The 19,872-nt window shown below is 41.7% G+C and overlaps 1 protein-coding gene across 1 annotated transcript in view; it reads left to right on the forward strand.

Annotated features, from left to right (window-relative positions):
• TOP2B (DNA topoisomerase II beta) overlaps window positions 1-19,872 on the forward strand; it is a 639,919-nt gene that overhangs the window by 402,929 nt on the left and 217,118 nt on the right. Inside the window, 1 exon segment of the mRNA XM_033930173.1 lies at window positions 12,441-12,636. Coding sequence (XP_033786064.1) covers window positions 12,441-12,636 — 196 coding nt within the window.

Genomic DNA, 19,872 nt, shown 5'->3' on the forward strand with positions numbered 1-19,872 from the left:
TCAAAGATAAGAAAGGGTATATACCACAGAAAAATACTATAATATCAGAACAATGTACTCAAATTACAAAGTTAGAAATGTACATATTTATTAATTTAAAATTTGCAAAAATATCACAAAATTTTCATAGAATAGCATAGTATTCGTATGGTGTTCTGTGTATGCTATTCTATGAAAATTTTGTGATATTTTTGCAAATTTTAAATTAATAAATATGTACAATATTTTTAACTTTGTAATTTGAGTACATTGCTCTGATATTATAGTATTTTTCTGTGGTATATACCCTTTAGGGATTTCTTTTTCTTATCTTTGAGATTTACTTTTGATCCCGTTGTTCATTGGTTGTAGCTCTCTCTTATTTTTTGTTAAATCCAAGATGACTGCCATGGGAGTAATTTTAGCCCTAAAATGGCCAAAAAACAGATCAAGATGTCATTGAGGATGGGTGCTTTAGTGGGCACAGCATCTTGTATCGCTAGTTTCCAGCGCTGAGCAGTGACTCTCTCAACGTAATGGGAAAGAGGAAAGGGGCTTCTCACCCTAACCCTCTGGCATTTAGGACCCCCCAGCACTTCAAACTACTATTGCCCGTCCAGCTGAGGGAACTCTTCCTACCTTGGGAGTGAGCCGAGATTCATCAGGGGAACTCGGCACAGGAGCTGCCCAGGCGATTCTGAGCCTGGAGCAGAGGTCGGTCCCTCCCCAACCCGGAAGTGATCTGGTGCAGGGAGACGCAGGATTTCAGCTACCCGGTGAGGGAAAGCTACATTCCAGCAGAGAAGGGACGCCAGCCCTGGAGCCTCAGGAGGAAGGTGCTGGTGATTTTTACCAGCTATCTCCCAGCACCGTGGAAGGAGAGGTGATAGGTGCTTCGGGAGGGAATTCCATCATTTTTTGGGAGTTGAAAAGACCAGAGAAAATAGATATGGAAGCACTCTGGCAGACCATATCTATCATGGACGCCAACCTTAAATTGAGCCTTTCAACCATTAAAACTGATTATGGGACTATCTACTCCAAAGTAGAGCAGCAAGGAGTGCGACTGTCTAATTTAACTGAAAAATTGGAGAAACAAGAGGAAAATTTAAAGGAAATAAAGACTGTTCAAATGGAAATGGTTAAAGAAAGATAATTTATTTCCTGCAAATTGGAGAATTTTGAAAACTCTCTGAGAAAGAACAACTTAAGGCTTTTCAACTTTCCTAAATGCCCCATCATCTCACCAGTAGAGATTGCGAGAAAATATTTTCAAGCGGTTCTTGCCACTCCATTGGAAAATCTACCTCCAATTGTTAGGGCTTATTGTCTGGGTATTAAGAGACCTCAAGGGGAATCTACTCCTACTAAAAAACCAATAGTTAATGTGGACATGAATTTGTCTTTATTTTTGGAAAGTTCCCTTGAGGTGATAACTGATAGATAGATGTTGCTGACACTGGCTTTGGAAAGTGATAGGGAATATATTCTCCATTTGTATTTTTGACATATTAATGATAAGTTTTTGGGCTCTAATGTTAAAATTTTCCCAGATCTGGCTCAGAAAACCCAGAAGCAAAGGAAGGAGTTCTCGCTCTTGGGGCTACTTTTTTGGTTAAATTTCTGGCAAAATTTTATGTTTCCTATCAAAGTAAGAATTTTTTATTTTTTAGCCCAAACAGCTTTTATACTTTATAGGGCCAAAAGAAGGATTGGTATCTCAGTCTAATGATAAATGACTTGCCATTGTAGGTTGGGTCACCTATTGCCGTCACTCTAATATAAATTTTTTTTTTTCAATATGTTGAAAATTTCCTTTCTCGATTTCCGTAATTGTGGACTAAATATTAGTTAAATGTTTCCAAATATATGTGTTTATGTAATTATTTGATTTTCCTTATGAATGTTTCTAATCTGTTTAAAGTTGTGTATGCTTGATTTAAAATTGAAAAGGTTATTAAAAAAAAAAATTTTTTTTTAAAAAAGGGGCAAAAAACCCAAAATTGGTGATTTTAGGATTTTTGGGGTAGGGGGACCTAGGACTAACCTCAAAATCACCCAAAACCTGTATTTGGAGACCTCTCAAAATAGATCTCACAGGCTATCAGTCTGTTAATCACTGTACCATGCTGTGTACTGAGATATGCAAGATGGAAGCTGAAACAGCTTACAGGGAGAATCCTCTGCCTCAAGAAGCTTGGAACCTGGAAGGCCCGTTTCTTCTCACTGCCTCTCGGGCCAACCAAATCAGCCAGAGACCTCCACTCCTCCCGGAACCCGCTCATAGCACTCAAACCCACTAGTGGACAAACCTAGGGTGAGCAATGCTCCCAAAGGAACGGACCCTGAGCACCGAATTGAGAATGCATGCTGACCAGGTGAGTGTACTGCATAACAGCCAACCCCCTGGAAGCAAACTTTGCCCCTTTAAAGTTTGTGATCTCCCACAGCCAGAGCTGTCCCACAAGGAGATCCTCTATAGCATGAATGTAGGCAAAGTAGCAGAAAAAATACTGAATATGAAGAGAAAAATAACACGAGCAGAAAAGACTAGCTCCTACTGTCCTGCTTGTAAGAAAACTGGAAGTTGGAGGGCAGTCTAGAGTTAAGAGGGGAAGAGTAAAACTATGCAAATGATGCTTCCTACAAGAGATCTTGTGAGATGGGATTAACTATCCAAGTGTTCAGGAATAGAGCGGGGTTCTATAGAGAGAAAAAGAGATAATGGTTACTGCGGATGGGCAGACTAGATGGGCCATTTGGTCTTTATCTGCTATCATGTTTCTATGGTTCTATAAGAAATTTATTTACATTGTGTATTATTGTTAACAGAGATCTGGATGTCAAGAAAAGGTATAGTTTTTTATATCAAAATGCATCTGAAACCTAATATTGGAATCCAATTTATTAAGCAACTGAAAAAAATATTTGAGACTGATGTGTTGCCATGCCAAATAATAAAGATATCATCTATATATCTTCAGAGAATGTTACTGTATTGATGATCTATCAGAAATTTATTTTCAATGTTAGCCATATATAAATTGACAATTGAGGGTGCCATAGCAGCCCCCATTGCAATTCTCTTTATTTGTTGGTAGAATTTTCTTTATTTGTTGGTAAAATTATTGGTTAAGACAATGGTGGCAATTTCTTCAATAAATTCTGTTAGTATTCTACTGCAAAAATCTTTTTCACTGATCATATTTCTAATAATCTCTATATCATTAGCCTATGGAATATTGGTGTACAGGGACTCCACATTCAAAGTTACTAATATAATGTCTTCTATATGCTGTAATGAATCAAGAATATTAATGATATCGGTGGAGAAAAATGTTCAAATAGCTGTCAGTGCTTAAAAATAAGTAATAAATTAAGTTGCTAAAAAGTACTTCTAACCAAGGCTCATATATTCACATCAAATCTTTGAAATGCAGGAGTTATACTCCCAGGACTCAAGATATCCACATTGAATATGTGCAGAGATGTTTGCATACAGTGATAGCAGTGTATGTAAATATTCACAATGAATATGCATGAGAAATATGTTGAAAACCAGACTAATTTGGGGTTCCATAGGGAATGGTTTGAGAAGCCTAAGCTAAGATGGGACGTTCTCACTGTTATGACTGATTATATACAAGACCTCAGCGAAATCATCAACACTCCAATCCTGAAAGACCCCCCAAAGGAGAAATAGACCAACCATCCAACTACAGACCCATAGCCTCAATACCACTTTATGTCAAGCTAATGTAAGGCCTCGTAGCCAAAGTCCTAAACTCGTACCACAACCTACTTCACCCAACACAATCAGGCTTCAGAACCAACCACAGCACTGAGACCCTATTAGACTCACTCATGGACACCGTCAGAAAACAGCTCAGCACAGGCAAAAAAATGCTAATTATCCAACTAGATCTCTCCGCAGCCTTTGACCTAGGAGACCATAGCATCCTTCTACAGACTCAATAGGAATCAGTGGTAAGGTACTATCATGGTTTAAAGGATTCCTGCAATCCAGAACATACAGAGTTAAAAAAAACAAAGAAAAATCCGAGCCATGGTCTAACCCCTGCAGAGTACTTCAACGATCACCTCTTTCTCCCACACTCTTCAACCTATACATTGCCTCCCTCGGCTCCTACCTAGACAAACAAGGTCTAACCTACTATAGTTATGCAAACGATATCACCATTCTCCTTTCTTTCGATCAACCAGCACCATCCATGGCAGATACAATACACAGAACACTTGAAACAGTGGCAGCATGGATGAAAGTCCACAAACTGAAACTGAATCAGGACAAAACAAAATAACAAAACCCCAACCGTAACAAACCTTGTCATAAACTCTATAACATACCACATCCAATCCACTTTAAAACTCCTGGGAGTGCTAATAGACAGAGGCTGTATAATGCAGCCACAAATCAACAAAACAATAAAAAAAATCATTCGCAGTCATGAGAAACCTGAGGCAAGTCTGAAAATTCTTTGACAGAAAACAATTCCAACTCTTGGTGCAATCCCTAATCCTAGGTCTCATAGACAACTGCAACATACTATATCTCCCCTGCACAGCAACCATGATAAAACAACTACAAACAATACAAAACATAGCCCTAAGACTGGTCTTCTCACTGAAGACATTCGACCACATCACAGAGGCATACCACGGCTCACATTGGCTCCCAATACAAGTGAGAGTACACTTCAAATTTTACTGCCTACTATTTAAAGCAATAAACGGAGACAGCCCAGCTTATTGGAACAATCGACTAATTCAATCCACCTCAACCAGACGCACTATTCACACACCCTCCAACCAAAAACATCAAAAGAAAAAAAAACTGTACGACAACCTCCTAGCCACTCGAGCTGCAACACTCGACCTTCAACTCTACAACCTATTGACCTCGACCACAGACTACAAAACCTTCAAAAAGGAAATAAAAACCCTTCTATTAAAAAAACACATAAAATCGAACTAACTCAATCAGAAATGTCCCAAGCATCACATGCAACTACTCCATATGTACTTCTAATACCATGACAATTCTAATATAATCTTTAGCAACTCAAAGAAATGTACAAACTACTCCCTAAATACTTCTAATGCCCTGACAAACTACTTGTAATCCGCCTTGAACTGCAAGGTAATGGCGGAATAGAAATCCGTAATGTAATGTAATATATCTTGCCTGTTGATGGAGAAAACAAGTTGCTTACTTACAACAGGGCTTTTCCATAGACAACTGGATAAATTGGACAAATATTCCTTTGCCCCAAGATAGCTTGGAGCTGCATATTGATTGGCATACCTGAACAGTCAATGCATGTTTAAACTTTTTCTAGTTCTGATGAGCTACTTCATCGCAACACTGTTGGTTGGTTTCACTTGATTAATCCTTCTGTCAGTATGGAGACACTGCTATAGGCATCTTCACAATTTGTGTTTTGTATGTATAAATTGGTGTTTCAAATTACTCCCTTAAGTCACATTTAGTGTGGGATATTACTTTGATAAGTATCCATTTACACAGGTAAATAGCTTTTGAAAATTGTTCTTCTTATGCTTCATAAAACTGGTAAAAATACCAGTGAAAAACATGGGTCCTATTTAGTCATCGATATATATCCTGTATATACATGGAATTTTACATGTTTAAAATGATTTTCTTTCAGGAAGAGACTTCTCTTTTTCAAGGAAATAAAGGGTTGACTCTGCCTCATAGCTGTCACTTGGAGGTATAGGGGAAAGAGTTGTACAAATAAAGTTTATTATACAAATTACACTTAACAGTGAACCTCTTACAGAAAGAATCCACTCTAGATTTTTTTTTGTAACCCTCCTACTTCACTGAAAACTCTACTGCAGCCTACAGATTTTCTCTTGCATGAGATCCTGAAGGACTGTTTCTGTTTGCTCTGCTTTTTTCTTTATTCAATTTATTTTTGTTTTTCTTTGTTTTTTTGGTGCTTGGAGCTTCCCTTTGGGCCCAGCTCTACTTGTGTGGAGAAGAAGCAGATGGTGATCTGCAGCCGACAGGCCAATCCCTTGTTTTACCTGTTAGCCAGCCTGCAGAAGCATTTTTGGAGCTTCGGACCATCCTCGGTTAGCGTGGCTCACATACTTCTTGGCAGGAGTTTGAGCGCAGGCTTTTGGGCATCCGTAGGATGTTTGTGTCGCACAAGCTTCGAGCTGCATTTTCACTTCCCCCTTCTGGTTATGCTTCTGTCGCTCCATGGGAGTGGGGGCTCAGTCAGACGCCATGTCCGACTGGCAGCCCGAAGATTCAGCGTTGGAGATGTTCTGGTTGAAGCAGTGATTTCTTCTCCCTTTCTAGCTACTGTTAGGAGCTGAGGCACAATGCCAGCACAGGTCACAGTGAATAAGACTGTTACAGCCTGTGAGGTGAATCGGTGGAGGGGGGGGAGGAGGGTCAGAATCTATGGTTTTCAGTGTTCTGTGCTTGTTCCCCAAAGCTTTTCCTTCCCCCAAATTATAAATTTGTAATTTTTGCATTTGATTTTATTATTTTTCAAATGTTTTTGGAATCTTTTTTTTTTTTTTTCTCTAAAGTACCCTTCATGAGGATAGAGTCCATGGGCTCTTTTACCAATAATCCATGCCAGAAATGCGAAAACTGTGTGCCTCAGGAGGGTCCTTGCACCATGTGCTGCTCCACACATGCATGAGAGGCAGGAGCATCCAGTTTAGCCTCTCCTTTGTGCTCTCAAGCTGAGGAAAGGATGGCTAGCCTGGTGAACATTTTTCTTCTCTGGTCCTTAAAAATGTGATCATCCTGCATGAAAGGGTGTGGAAGCTTCAGAGTACAAGAGACACAAATTAGATTCATCTTTGGGTGACTCTACACTACCTGGTACAGCTTTTTCACTTGAATTCGGTAATTTAATGTGGAAAGCCTTTCAGGAAAGTCATTCTACCAGGGCGAAGGTGGGCTGAGCTTCTGACACTGCATGTGAGGGTGTGGCTCCTCTGGATGCATTTGTCTTGCAGGCTAATGCTGCTCAGGGCCTGGGGGATTTTTGGATGGGGACATGGATGATGATGAGTCTCTTACTGTTCCATTATTGTCTCAAGGTACTCCTCCCATTTTGGGGGATGCAGGCCTGTAGTCTGGCACTGTGGATCCTAGAAACATAGACACATGATAGCAAATAAGCCCATCCAGTCTGCCCATCCGCAGTAACCATTATCTCTTCCTCTCTAATAGAGCCCACATGCATATCTCATGCTTTCTTGAATTCAGACAGTCTCTGTCTCCACCACCTCTTTGGGGAGACTGTTTCCATGCATCTACCACCCTTTCTGTAAAAAGTATCTCCTATAACCCTAAACTTTATCCTAGGGATTCTTGTTCTAGAACTTCCTTTCAAATGAAAGAGACTCGTGGGCATTTGTGCCATGTAGGTATTTAAACGTCTGTATCATATTTTCCACTTTTCCTCCAAAATATAAATATTGAGTTATTTAAGTCTGTCCTTATATGCCTTATGACAAAGACCCCACACCATTTTAGTAGCCTTCCTCTGGTCCGACTCCATCCTGTTTATATCTTTTTGAAGGTGACGTCTCCAGAATTGTATGTAATATTCTAAACGATTCATCAGTCTTATACAGGGGCATTAATACCTCTTTTTGTCTACTGGCCATACCTCTTCCTATGCATCCTAGAAACCTTCTAGCTTTCACTGTCACCTTTTCAACCTGTTTAGCCACCTTAAGATCATAACATACAATCATACCCAAGTCCTGCTCTTCTGTCATGCACATAAGTTCTTCACCCCCTAAACTGAGTTTATGCAGCCCAAATGCATGTCCTTGAATTTCTTAGCATTAAATTTTAGCTGCCAAATTTCAGACTATTCTTCAAGCTTCGCTAGGTCTTTCTTCATGTTATCCATACCATCCTGGGTGTCTACTCTATTGCAGATTTTGGTATCATCCGCAAAGAGGCAAATCTTACCTGACAGTCCTTCAGCAATATCGCTTATAAAAATGTAAAAAAAAACAACAACCCCAGGCCCAAGAACTGAACACTACTGGCAACAACCCTTTCCTCAGAGTGATTTCCATTGACCTCTACCCTCTTGTATTCCACTCAACCAGTTCTTGATGCAGCCCGTCACTTTGAGGCCCATCCAGAGGCCACTTAGTCTATTTATTAGACATCTGTGTGGAACACTGTTAAAGGCTTTGCTAAAATCTAAATACGCCATACCCAGCGCACTTCTTCTATCCAGTTCTCTGGTCACTCAGTCAAAGAAATTGATCAGATTTGTCTGACAAGATCTACCTCTAGTGATCCTGTAATCCACAGGATTCCAGAAACTTCACCTCTGTTTTAAAAGCATTTCCATTAATTTGCTTACCACAGAAGTCAGACTTACTGGCCTGTAATTCCCTACTTCTTCCTTACTTCCACTTTTGTGTAGAGGGACCACGTCCGCCCTTCTCCAGTCCTCAGGTACCACGCTAGAGAAGCATTGAAAAAGTCAGCAGAGCCACCAAAACTTCCCTAAGTTCCTTCAGCAACCTCAGATGTACACCACCTGGCCCTGTTGCTTTGTCTACCTTTAATTTAGCTAGTTCCTCATGAACACAACCCTCTGAAAATCGATCAGGTTCTATTACTCCTCCATCCCTATTTGTGTTTGTCTTCTGTGGTTTTGCTTCCGGCGCTTCAGCTGTGAACACAGAACAGAAGGCAATTCAGCCTTTTCTTTATCAGCTTCTACATATATCTCCCCCTTACTTTTGAGTCTCACAGTGCCACTTTAGCACTTTAAGCCTACGGCTTAATCTCATTTCTGAGTCCCTTTGTGAGTTGAATTTAGACTCTCAGCCAGTTCCATCTACTTCCTCCTCTCTTGTGAGTGGAGTGAGGTTTCAGTCTAATATGTTTCCCTGGCATCCTGACATTAATGTCTTAGTCACTGAGCAGTGGGATTCTCTAGAGGGGATCCCTCAAGGTTGCCAGCAACTTTATACCCAGCTTAAAGTGGATTCCTTGGTTGCACAATTTATTAAGCACACTTCTCTTCCGAGAGAAGACTGCATAGTGCTCAAGGATATGCTGGATCACCATATGAATGTGGTCCTCAAGAGGCTTTTCGAGGCATTGGTGCTGGGAGTCAAAGTGTCCTCAGCAGCATCTTTTGTAATATGTGCTTGTCTTTCCAGGCTACATACTCTGGATCGTGAGGGGGAGGAGCCCGTTCCTCAGCTGCTTTTGTCTAGAGTGGATTTTGTGGCGGTTAGAGAAGACACTGTGCCATTCTCTACCCTAAGAGTTTGTCACAAACCCCGCCCCACAGATAATCATGGGAAAGCATCCTGTGTTATTCTTAGTGTCTATCTCAACCTCAATCCTTCTACACCAGCATTCTTGAGGGTCAGTGGTTATGCCCATTCATACTCCGGTTCTTCTCTCTCTCCTTAAGGAATGACATGGGGAAGGAGACAAATTCTGTCACCGTGTCATTCTCTAGTGGTGGATGCTCTCTGACATTATTCGTGTTATGAGTAAAAGGTCGGCTTATTCCATCTCTTCCTGCAGAATGCTCTGTATCGGACAGTGGGCTGAAGATTCCACCTCTAAAGCTACTCTCAGCAGACTCCCTCCTAAGGGACAGTTGTTGTTTGAAAAGGGTCTGGAACGCGGGCAATCAAATTTCTTGATTAGCATGAAATACTGAAACCACTTTTGGAAGGAAGGAACAGTGTGCAGAGACTCCAGTGTCAGATATTTTAAGGGAAGGCTCCCTACAAGAAAGAGCCTGGAGTTCAAAGACTCGTCTTGCTGAGGTCATAGCTACCAGTAAAACGCTTCCTTCAGCGACTCAAACGTAGATTGGCTGAGACTCTTCAGAACTATGTTTAGATCCCATGAAGGGAGCGGGCTTTGACGGGATGTCTTATGCGCAGTGCACCCTTCAAAAATCTGGCTATGTCTGGATGAGATGCCAGAATAGATCTGCGGTGCCGAGCTCTGAAACAACAAAGCACTGCAACTTGAGCCCGAAGGGAAGCCACTGTGAGTCCCTTGTCAAGGCCAGCTTGGAGGAAAGCCAACACCACAGAAACCAGAGCTGAAAATAACTCCACATTTTCTTGGGCGCACCAGTGTTGCAAAGTTTCCCATGCTTTAGAATATGCTGAGACCGTAGTCGGCTTCTTAGACTTGATGGGAGTGGAATGACCACTGCTGAATACCCTTTGCGTTCTAACACTTCACATTCAAGAGTCATAAAAGTAAGAACAAAGTGATCCAGATCTTGGATGAACAATAGACCCCCAGATATTATGAAAGCAGCTCCATCAAACTTTGTTGAATTATTTGACCGACAACTTAAAAAATGGAAAATTCCCTACTAATAATGGTCACATTATAATAACCCCAATTCCAAAAAATTGTAAAGAATCATAAAAACATAAGCATTGCCTCTGCTGGGTCAGACCAGAGGTCCATCGTGCCCAGCAGTCCGCTCCTGCGGCGGCCCCCCCCAGGTCCATGACCTGTAATTGATCCTTTACCTAAACCTTTTATTCCTTAATGTCAGTAACTAACTATAGACCAGTGTCATCTATTCTCTCCTACATGAAACTCAATCTGGTTTTAGACCTTTGTTTAGCACCGAGACAGTTATTGCGGCCATCTTGGATAATTTACGCTCCTTATTTAGCAGGGGCTTTAATACCCCGATCATGCAATTTGACATGAGTTCTGCCTTTGACTTAGTGGATTATGAGAAACTGCTACAATGCTTAGACACTATTGGTATCAGAGGAGAGGTATTAGTGGTTCCGAAGTTTCCTTATGTCACGCATCTATCAAGTACGTTTCAATTACAACCTCTCTAATACCTGGAGCAATCCATCTGACGTTCCGCAGGGGTCACCATTATCCCCATTGCTTTTCAGTGTTTATATGTCATCACTAGGTGCGCAATTGACCCAGCGGGGGATAAAATTATTTAGTTACACAGATGACTTTACAATTATTATTCCATTCGCTACTTCTCTCTCTGAAGCTACCCCTATGATAATAGAAGTACTAAACCTGATGGAACAATGGATGAACGAATTTAGATTGAAGCTTAACTGAGAAAAAACAAAATTCTTTGTAGCCTCGCCACACCAATTTGACACTAAAGCATTACTAAGCATCAGTAAACTCAGTTATCCTATTCAACCTACAATGAAGGTTCTGGGGGTAATCCTGGACCAGGACCTAACCATGAAAGACCAAGTGGACTACTTGGTCAGAAAGGGTTTTTTTACTCTCTGGAAGCTTCGGTCCATTAGAGCATACTTTGAAGCTTCATCATTCAGAATTCTGGTACAATCTCTTATACTGAGCCTTCTTGATTACTGCAATATCGCCCATATAGCAATTTCCCAGAAGAAAATGCAGAGATTACAACTGGTGCAAAATGCGGCGGTCAGGCTGATTTTCGGGTTGAAGAAATCCGATCACATAACCCCTTCCTACCGACTCCTGCATTAGTTGCCAATGGAAGCACGTGCCAAGTTCAAATTTGGCTGTTTTTGCTTCAAGGTACTATTCGGTCTGGCACCCAAATATATAATTGATCTTTTCTCTTTCTAAACCAATAGACATAAGAGAAGCTCACACCTGAGGGTTTGTCTCACCACCAGTTAGAGGATGTAAATTTAAAAAATATCATCAACATCTTTTTCTCTTATCAAGCTGCATTATGGGGAAAAGATGTGGAACAATTACTTATGCATGCTAATAACTATGGGGAATTTAGGAAACACCTAAAAACTTAATCTGTTCCGGAAATACTTTGATAGCTGAACTGCACAATCTACCCTCAACAATTGATCTCTAGAACTATTATTCACCAATCTCTAACTTTGTTAGTTCTACTCAATTTGTAGCATTCTTAATCATTGTAAACCGCATAGAACTTCATGGTCCTGCGGTATATAAATAAACTGTTATGTTATGTAGAAAGAAGGTCCGGATGCACCTATAGCCTGATACTGGGACCATCCGAAGACACACCAGGTTCACAGTCTGCGTGGTCAGTCTGGAGTTTCTAGAATAATGTATTTCTAGCATCTGTGTTCCTCTGATGCTTCTGTTTGGCATATTGTTGATGTTAGATTGTTCTCAGTTCATTTCTTATTTGTTCAAGCAGCACAGATTTATTAGTTGGGGATGATTTCCTATATCCCTACTTCACCTAATTTCGAATTAGCTCTTGCTTTCTTGGGGACTAACTATAGGTGGCAGTAGAGCTTTCGGTGAAGTAGGAGGGTTACAAAAAATCCGGAGTGGATTCCTTCTGAAGAAACTCATAACCTAGGAGAGATAACCCGCTTGTCCAGAATGATACACCTATCTACTGGAAAATATATTAGCAAAGTAAGAATCTAATCTCTCTTTTTGTTTCATCTAGGTATTGTTTGATCATATGGGCTGTCTGAAGAAATATGAAACGGTGCAGGATATTCTGAAGGAATTTTTTGATCTGCGATTGAATTACTATAGTCTACGAAAGGAGTGGCTCATGGGAATGTTCGGAGCAGAAGCCGCGAAGCTTAACAATCAAGCCCGTTTTATTTTAGAGAAAATACAGGGAAAAATTACTATAGGTAACCATTATTCAAAACGCATTCAAAAATAAAATTTAAATATAAGATGATGATTTAAATCATATGTAAGAAATAACATGATAAAGTATCCAATTGTTGACTGGCAGAGATGGTGGCATTATTTTTGTCTAGTAAAAGTATGCCATTATGTAAATGATTTATTTGCAAAGAGGAAAGTTTTAAATTATAAATTTGTATAGAAGTAAAAGGAAAGTAGTGATAACGAGTTGCATCAATATTAGTTATAGTGCATTGTGTCTAGTGTCCTGAATGCTAGGGTCTTGTATCCCAACCAGCAAGTTACTTACAGAAAACTGTCAATCATGTTTTCCAACCCCTCTTTCTTCTGAGTTTACTGCTCTTCAGTTTGTTTTCTGATAGCAAGTTGCTGAGAGTATTTTTGCTCTGCTCTGCCAATGTATATTTTTGGGTATTTTTGCTCAGTGATCTTTGGAGGTTCCCAGTTGGTGGGATCTCTGCCTGGGAGAAGACACAGACTCACACGGCAGAAGTCTGCTGCTAGCAGAAACTGCCTTTTGGGAACACCTAGTTAGTCAGCCTGCTGGTATTTTTAGAGCTCAGGGGCCCTCTCTTGCATAGCTGCTCACATCCCTGATTCAGTCAGGAGTTTAAGCGCAGGCTGTGTGAGCTCCTTCCCGGCTCAGCTGGGATTAACAGTGGGCTGGCTGCTTTGTCCTCCTCCCCTTTCTCGGTGTGTTTTCTGGGGGGTTGAGGGTTCTGTCTGCCCTCGGTCCGACTGGCAGCAGAAGACCAGGTTCATTCAGTGAATCTGTGAGGCAGATGTCTTCTTCCCTTGATTCCAGCTGAAATCCTATGCTGAAGCAGGCAAGCACCACATGGCACAGTGAGTAAGGATATTGAAGACTGAGGAAAATTGGGGGAGGAGGGGGTTTCTCAAAAAGTTGAATTTGAGGGTTTCTAACCCCAGAGCCTAAGTCGTCCTCCTCCAAAATCCCTTTCCCTGCAATTTTTTTCCTTCAGGGAGGTCTCCGAGGACTGTTTTTGATGTGATTTTTCTAGTGATGGCCATCTTGAATTTTAAACTATCATTTTTTCTTTTGCCTCAAAACTCCTCAATTTTGTTCAAAATTCACTGGGATGGAGTTTTCAGGCCTTTTTACCCATGAGGAGAAGCAAAGAGACATACCCATGAGGAGAGGCAAAGAGACATACCCCTGGAAAGGGCAGCTGACCACAGCCACCATCACAGGCTGCTCTTCGCTGTAGGTAGTCAGGGGAGCAGCTGTTGTAGCAGAGTCCGACTGAGGAGACCAGTGTGAAAGAATAGAGGCCTTACAGAGGTCTCATGTGTGCTCTGGCCCAAGATACCACCTCTATGGTCGCTGCTATCAACCCAGGACCTGTAGATAATGCCACAACGTGGGAGCCGGCCTATAGAGCAGCTCCAAAAATAACTTCTGCAGTTTTGTCTGCGTGGTTCTGGAAGAAATATTTGCCCAAGGCAGTGTCAGAATAAGGACTCCCAGGATACTTCAGGAGCTAAAGTCAATTCCAGCTGACTCTTCTTGAAGGTAACTATGCAGCCCAAGTCCTGGAGGGAGTTGCACCACTCTTGAAACTGCTAGCTCGCTGTTCCGCCATGGATGAAGCTCCGATGAGCCAAGCGTCACAATAAGGGTGCACTTTGAATCCCAGCTTTGTGTAGGTGCACTGCTATCACAATTATCACCTTGGTAAAGGTGAGATGCTGTGGTCAGGCCAAAGGGGCGTGCAGAGTACTGAAAATGTTCCAGTATACAAAATCACATATACCTCCTGTGATCCAGGAAAATGGGAATGTGAAGATAGGCCTCTGTCAGATCAAGGGCAGCAAGAAATTCCCCCAGCGCCACCACCGCTATGACCAAATGGTCTCCATGTGGAAGTGAGGTATCTTCAGAGCTGCATTAACAGGCTTGAGGTCTAGAATCAGTCTGCAGTTTGCCTGAGCCTTATTTTGGCATGACAGAGTATAAGGGAGTATCTGCTCGAGCTCAAATCTGAGTCCGGGACTGGTTCTAGAGCCAGAAGCCTTTTCACCTACGTTCAAACTTTGAGGGCTCTCTCTGGCTAGCCGTAGACATTAGAAAGTGGTCTGGCAGGGAACATAAGACTCAAGTTTGTACCCCTCCCAGATTACGTCTAGAACCCAGCAGTCTGTGCTAATCAGACACTAGACCAACAGCCTGCCCCATCTGGGGGGAGCTCGGTTTATGGCCTGGTATCGTTCTTTCTTAGTGGCTAGGGAGGGGTGAGAGCATGAGGCTTGTTGTCTCCTGCCTTTGCTGAATTTCTGACATGATCCCTGAAAGGAACTTTGCTTCGTTTGGCCTCTTGAATATGTATGAAATCTTCAGGAGCCTCAAAAATTGCCCCAATTCGAACTCCGGGCTGTTCAGGGTCTGCTTTCTGTAAGGGCTTGGAGTGACGGTCTGTCACATTGGTTATCAGGTCATCTAGGCCCGTGCCAAAAGACATCTGTTCCTGAAATGGAAGCCTGCTCAGCATAGCTATAGAGGTAGTATCTCCTGCCCACCGTTTGATCCAAAGCATCCGTCAGGCAGAAATATCTTAGGCCGAGACCTTGCACATAACTCTGATAAGTTCATACAGAGCATCAGCAATATAATTAACCCCAAAGAGGACCATTTGGGAATCATCAGGGGCCCAAGACAGGCGAGTGCGACAAGCACTTGCCACAAAGGCAGATGCAGCTGCCACTTTAATCCCTAGAACTAAAGCTTCAAATTGATTCTTGAAAAGCAAGTCCACTTTGCGGGCCTGAGGATCCTTTAATATTGCCCCCTCCATCACTAGAAAAGGAGGTTCGTTTAGTGATCTGCACCATCAGCTGCTAGAAATCTGGCGCTATTGGATACAGTTTAGCCACTACCTTAGCCACTTCAAGAGTTTCTCTAGCTAGTCCCAGTAGTCAATGATCAGATTATTGATGACCGGATGTGAGGGGAAAAATGTGATTGGAGCCACAGAATTGCTCATAACTGAGCATTCAGAAGAAGATGCTGCTGGGACTTCCAGCTTTACCTCTTGCAGTAAGGTGGAAATAATGCTTGATAGAGAAGAGACCCTGAACAACCGGCGTATTGTGTGATCTTTCCCCTGATCTAGTGTTGCTACCACCTCTTTACCATTATCCTCCTGCATGGAATCAGACTCTACCAAGGAGACTTCATCCTGGAATAAAAGTGGCATGGAATTGGACTTGCTATTCCCCCAGTGTGTGGCAGTCTGAACCTCCTGGTCCAAGTCTGTGTCCTCATATGGTTGGGGCACCTGTCGAGGGGAGAACCCCTGCACCAGCACCACTGGTGCTAACAGATGCTAAGGACCCTTGGCAGCTCAAATAAGCATTACACATCAGGCTCAAAAAGTTCGGTGTGAAGCCTGGTACTGGAAGTCACTCTGAACTGAGCAAAGACCCTTTGCCGGTCTTCCTAGGCTCTGTGGCCCCCATGCGATTATACTTTGCCAATATAAATTCGGAGGTTCTTGGAAAGGATCTCTTCCCTTGGAGATGTGCCTCCTACAGATCCCCAGCTGTGGAGAGCTCAGAGGACGCTAAGCCAGAGGCTCCTGCTCTTCCCCCACACGCTCCATTGAACATGGGACATGGACGTTCCTTGGCTGGCCATCCAGCACAAACCTGGCATAATTATAGGGTAAGGTTAGGAGGGAGGGGGGAGGAGTCACTGCGACTGACACCCAGTCCAGGGGTGTTGGACTCCGGCTCAACAGAAGTAGTTCATAAATCACCTGGAACTCAGAGCCATCCATCTAGCTTCAGGCGCTTGAGAAGCCTTTGGAAAGCAAGGCAGTCAGTCTTCTTGGACAATACAACAGTGGAGGCATATGTGAACAGGCAAAGAGGCACACGAAGCGCCTCGTGGTGCCTAGAAGCTTAACTCCTTCCAGTAGGCAGAAGGTCACTTGCAGGCTTTCTTGGCCATGCACGTTGCAGGAGTGGAAAATGAGCAGGCTGACTGACTAATATCAGTTGACAGACTTTCGACCCGGGGGAATGGTCTCTGTCTCCACAAGTGTTCAATGCCATAGTTTGGTAGTGAGGGGCCTCTACAGATGGAACTGATGGCCTCGGCGGTGGACACCAAGATGCCTCATTTTTACAGCTGAAGATCCAAGCTCAGAAGTGAGTTGTTGGACGCATTCAACCGTGGCAAAAGAACAAGCTGTTGTTCATGTTTTCCTGTGGCCCATACTCAGTCAAGTCATTCTTAGGGTTGCAGTCCAACCCAGTTTGTTAGTCCTAGTGGCGAGCAATTGACCTCGCAGACCATGGTATGCGGACCTAGTTTGTCTCCAAAGAGACATAAGATTCAAACTTCTGGTCCAAGTGGAACTTTTCACTCAGGGACTGGTCCCTATCAAGAATCCGGAACATTTTGGGCTTTCGGCATGGCTTTTGAACGAATGGCCCTGACAAGCAAGGGTTATTCAGACATGGTACTTAACATGTTGCTCAGAGCAAAGAAGCTGTCCATGGTGGCAGCCTATGCTAAGGGATGGAAGTCCTTTCAGTGCTGCCATGCATTGGAGGACGTAGAGCCCTGGTGAACTTCGATTTCGGTAGTCTTGGACTTTTTTGCAGTAGGGACTTCAGAAGGGGCCCTCGATAAGTTGTTTGAAAGTGCAGGTAGCAGGTTTTTCCTGTTTCCAAGCTCGAAGGGAATGAGGCTGTTTGGCCTCTCTCCCGGATGTCACCCAGTTCAACAAAATCAGTGTCGCCACTCCCTCTTTATGCTGGTCTTTCTAATTGTAGTAAGGTTCTGTGGAACATATGCTCTTACAGTGCCCTCTTCTTCAAAATTATTGAGAACGTGTATGTAACACTATAACAGATGTGTTCTCCCTTTCAACAAACATTACTCATTCTCAAATTATTTTTGGTTGTATAGATGAGTCTTTTTCTTTATCATATTGTGGATCTAAACTATTTTGTATTATAGTTTCTCTTGCTATACAAAATGTATTACATAATTGGAAAAATCTTACTGATACAGATTACAACATATGGGGAATACACTTTGTCTGACAGCAATATAAAGGGCTAATGCAAAAAAATCTGATAATCTCAGATCCTACTGTAATACTTGGGAGCCTTTATTTTCACATTGTAATGTGTGCAACTATGTATGAACAAACTAATTGCAGCTGATTTATATAACAAGACCTCAAACACCCAAGACACTACTTAATTTGTTTCGTGTCCTTACTGGTGTGATGTGTTCATCATTCGTCATGTTGAATTTTTTAATGCAGGCTGTACCCTAATGCATCAATGTGGTGCTATAAATAATTTTAGGAAGAGCACTTAACTTATAGCCCAATGGCTACCCAACTGTTTCACTGGCATGTTTCCTCAGGGGCTGTTGCTCTTCTCCTTTGTGTTATTCTGCATTAAAACATAATCTGCATTATTATTGAATATTGGGTGCAAATCCTAACAATTATATGTACATTATAGTGACTGTGATTTGATCTTATGTTACATTACATTACATTAGAGATTTCTATTCCGCCATTGCCTTGCGGTTCAAGGCGGTTTACAAAAGAATTACAAAAAAGATATCTGGTAATTTCTAGAGGAGATAAAGAGTAGATGAGGTTGCTTTGGGGAAGTGGGAAGGAACTAACAGTATTAAGTAGTTTGCAGGAATTTCTTGAAAAGTAGAGTCTTTATTTCTTTTCTAAATGTTTTGTAGTCTGGGGTCATAATTAGTAGATTGGAGATTTGGTTATTGAGTTTTGCTGCTTGTGTGGCTAGGAGGCCATCATATAGTTTTTTACATTTGACTTCTTTGATTAGAAGGTACATGAATGGAGTGTGGGTTTTCCTATGTCTAGTTGATGTAGTTTGGATGAGGCGGTTGTTCAGGTAGGTTGGGTTGTTGCCATTTATGGTTTTAAATAGTAGACAGTAGAATTTAAATAGTATTCTTGCCAAAATTGGAAAACAGTGTGAGTTGAAGTTGGCCTCTGTGTTATGGTCGTGTTTCCTCAATGAATAGATAAGTCTTAGTGCTGTGTTTTGGATTGTTTGTAGTTGTTTTATCATAGTTGCTGGGCAGGGGAGGTAAAGAATGTTGCAATAGTCTAAAAGACCTAGGACTAGGGATGTACTAAGAGCCGGAATTGTGTTCTATCGAAGAATTTTCAAACTTATCTTAAGTTTCTCATAATTGCGAATAATTTCTGTATTGTTCTATTGATTTGTGGTTGCATGGTGCAGGATCTATCTATCATCATTCCTAGTAGTTTTAGGGTGGGTTGAATGGGGTAATTGATTGAGTTAATTTCTATATTGGTTATGGTTGGAACATTGTTATTTTCGAGGAGGATGAATTTTGTTTTGTCTGGGTTCAGCTTCAGTTTATGATCTTTCATCCATGTTACTACTGTTTCTAGTGTTCGGTGTAGTGTGTCTGTCATAGAGGGCTTTGGTTGATCAAAAGGTATGAGAATGGTGATGTCATCTGCATAGCTATATGAGGTCAGGCCTAGTTTGTCCAGGGGGAGGCAGTATAGAGATTGAAGAGAGTAGAGGATAGTGGGGATCCTTGGGGTATGCCTTAGGGGTTGGACCAAAGTTCTGATTTTTCTTTGTCCAACTTTACTCTGTAGGTTCTGGATTTTAGGAATCCTTCAAACCATGTGAATTAACTTAATTTAAAATTTGTGTTGTCTTTGGATAATTGATGCTTATATTATGTGCTGTGTAAGTTGATTACTAATAATTCCAACTGCTTTACTTAATAACTTAATTTGATTATTTCATTCCTTCTATATGTTTAATTTTAATAAATTACAAAGTCACTTCAAAAGACTTGTGAAACACACTACTCCCTTCCAAAAGATAGGCTAATGCTAGACCCAAAAGCCCATATACTTAATTTGAATTAAATTGAATTAGCAACTTTGGAGCTCAAGTGCCCGCAGCCCTACTATTCAAAAAATTTATCCAGATACTTTAACCCTCCCCCTCTCCTCTCTAGTAAATTCCCCTCCCAAAGCCTCCACCTGGTAATCCCTTTCTCCTCAAAATATCAATCCCTTTCTCCTCAAAAGAATACAGATCCCCAATATGTAATGCTCCCTCAATAATGTCCAGCATTCTTAACTATAATCTTATTTGGAACCTTTTTTGTAATATTACCTAGAATTATCCAGTCATCTTAC

Source organism: Geotrypetes seraphini, chromosome 2 (genome assembly GCF_902459505.1).
Source record: "Geotrypetes seraphini chromosome 2, aGeoSer1.1, whole genome shotgun sequence".
Taxonomy (NCBI): Eukaryota; Metazoa; Chordata; class Amphibia; order Gymnophiona; family Dermophiidae; genus Geotrypetes; species Geotrypetes seraphini.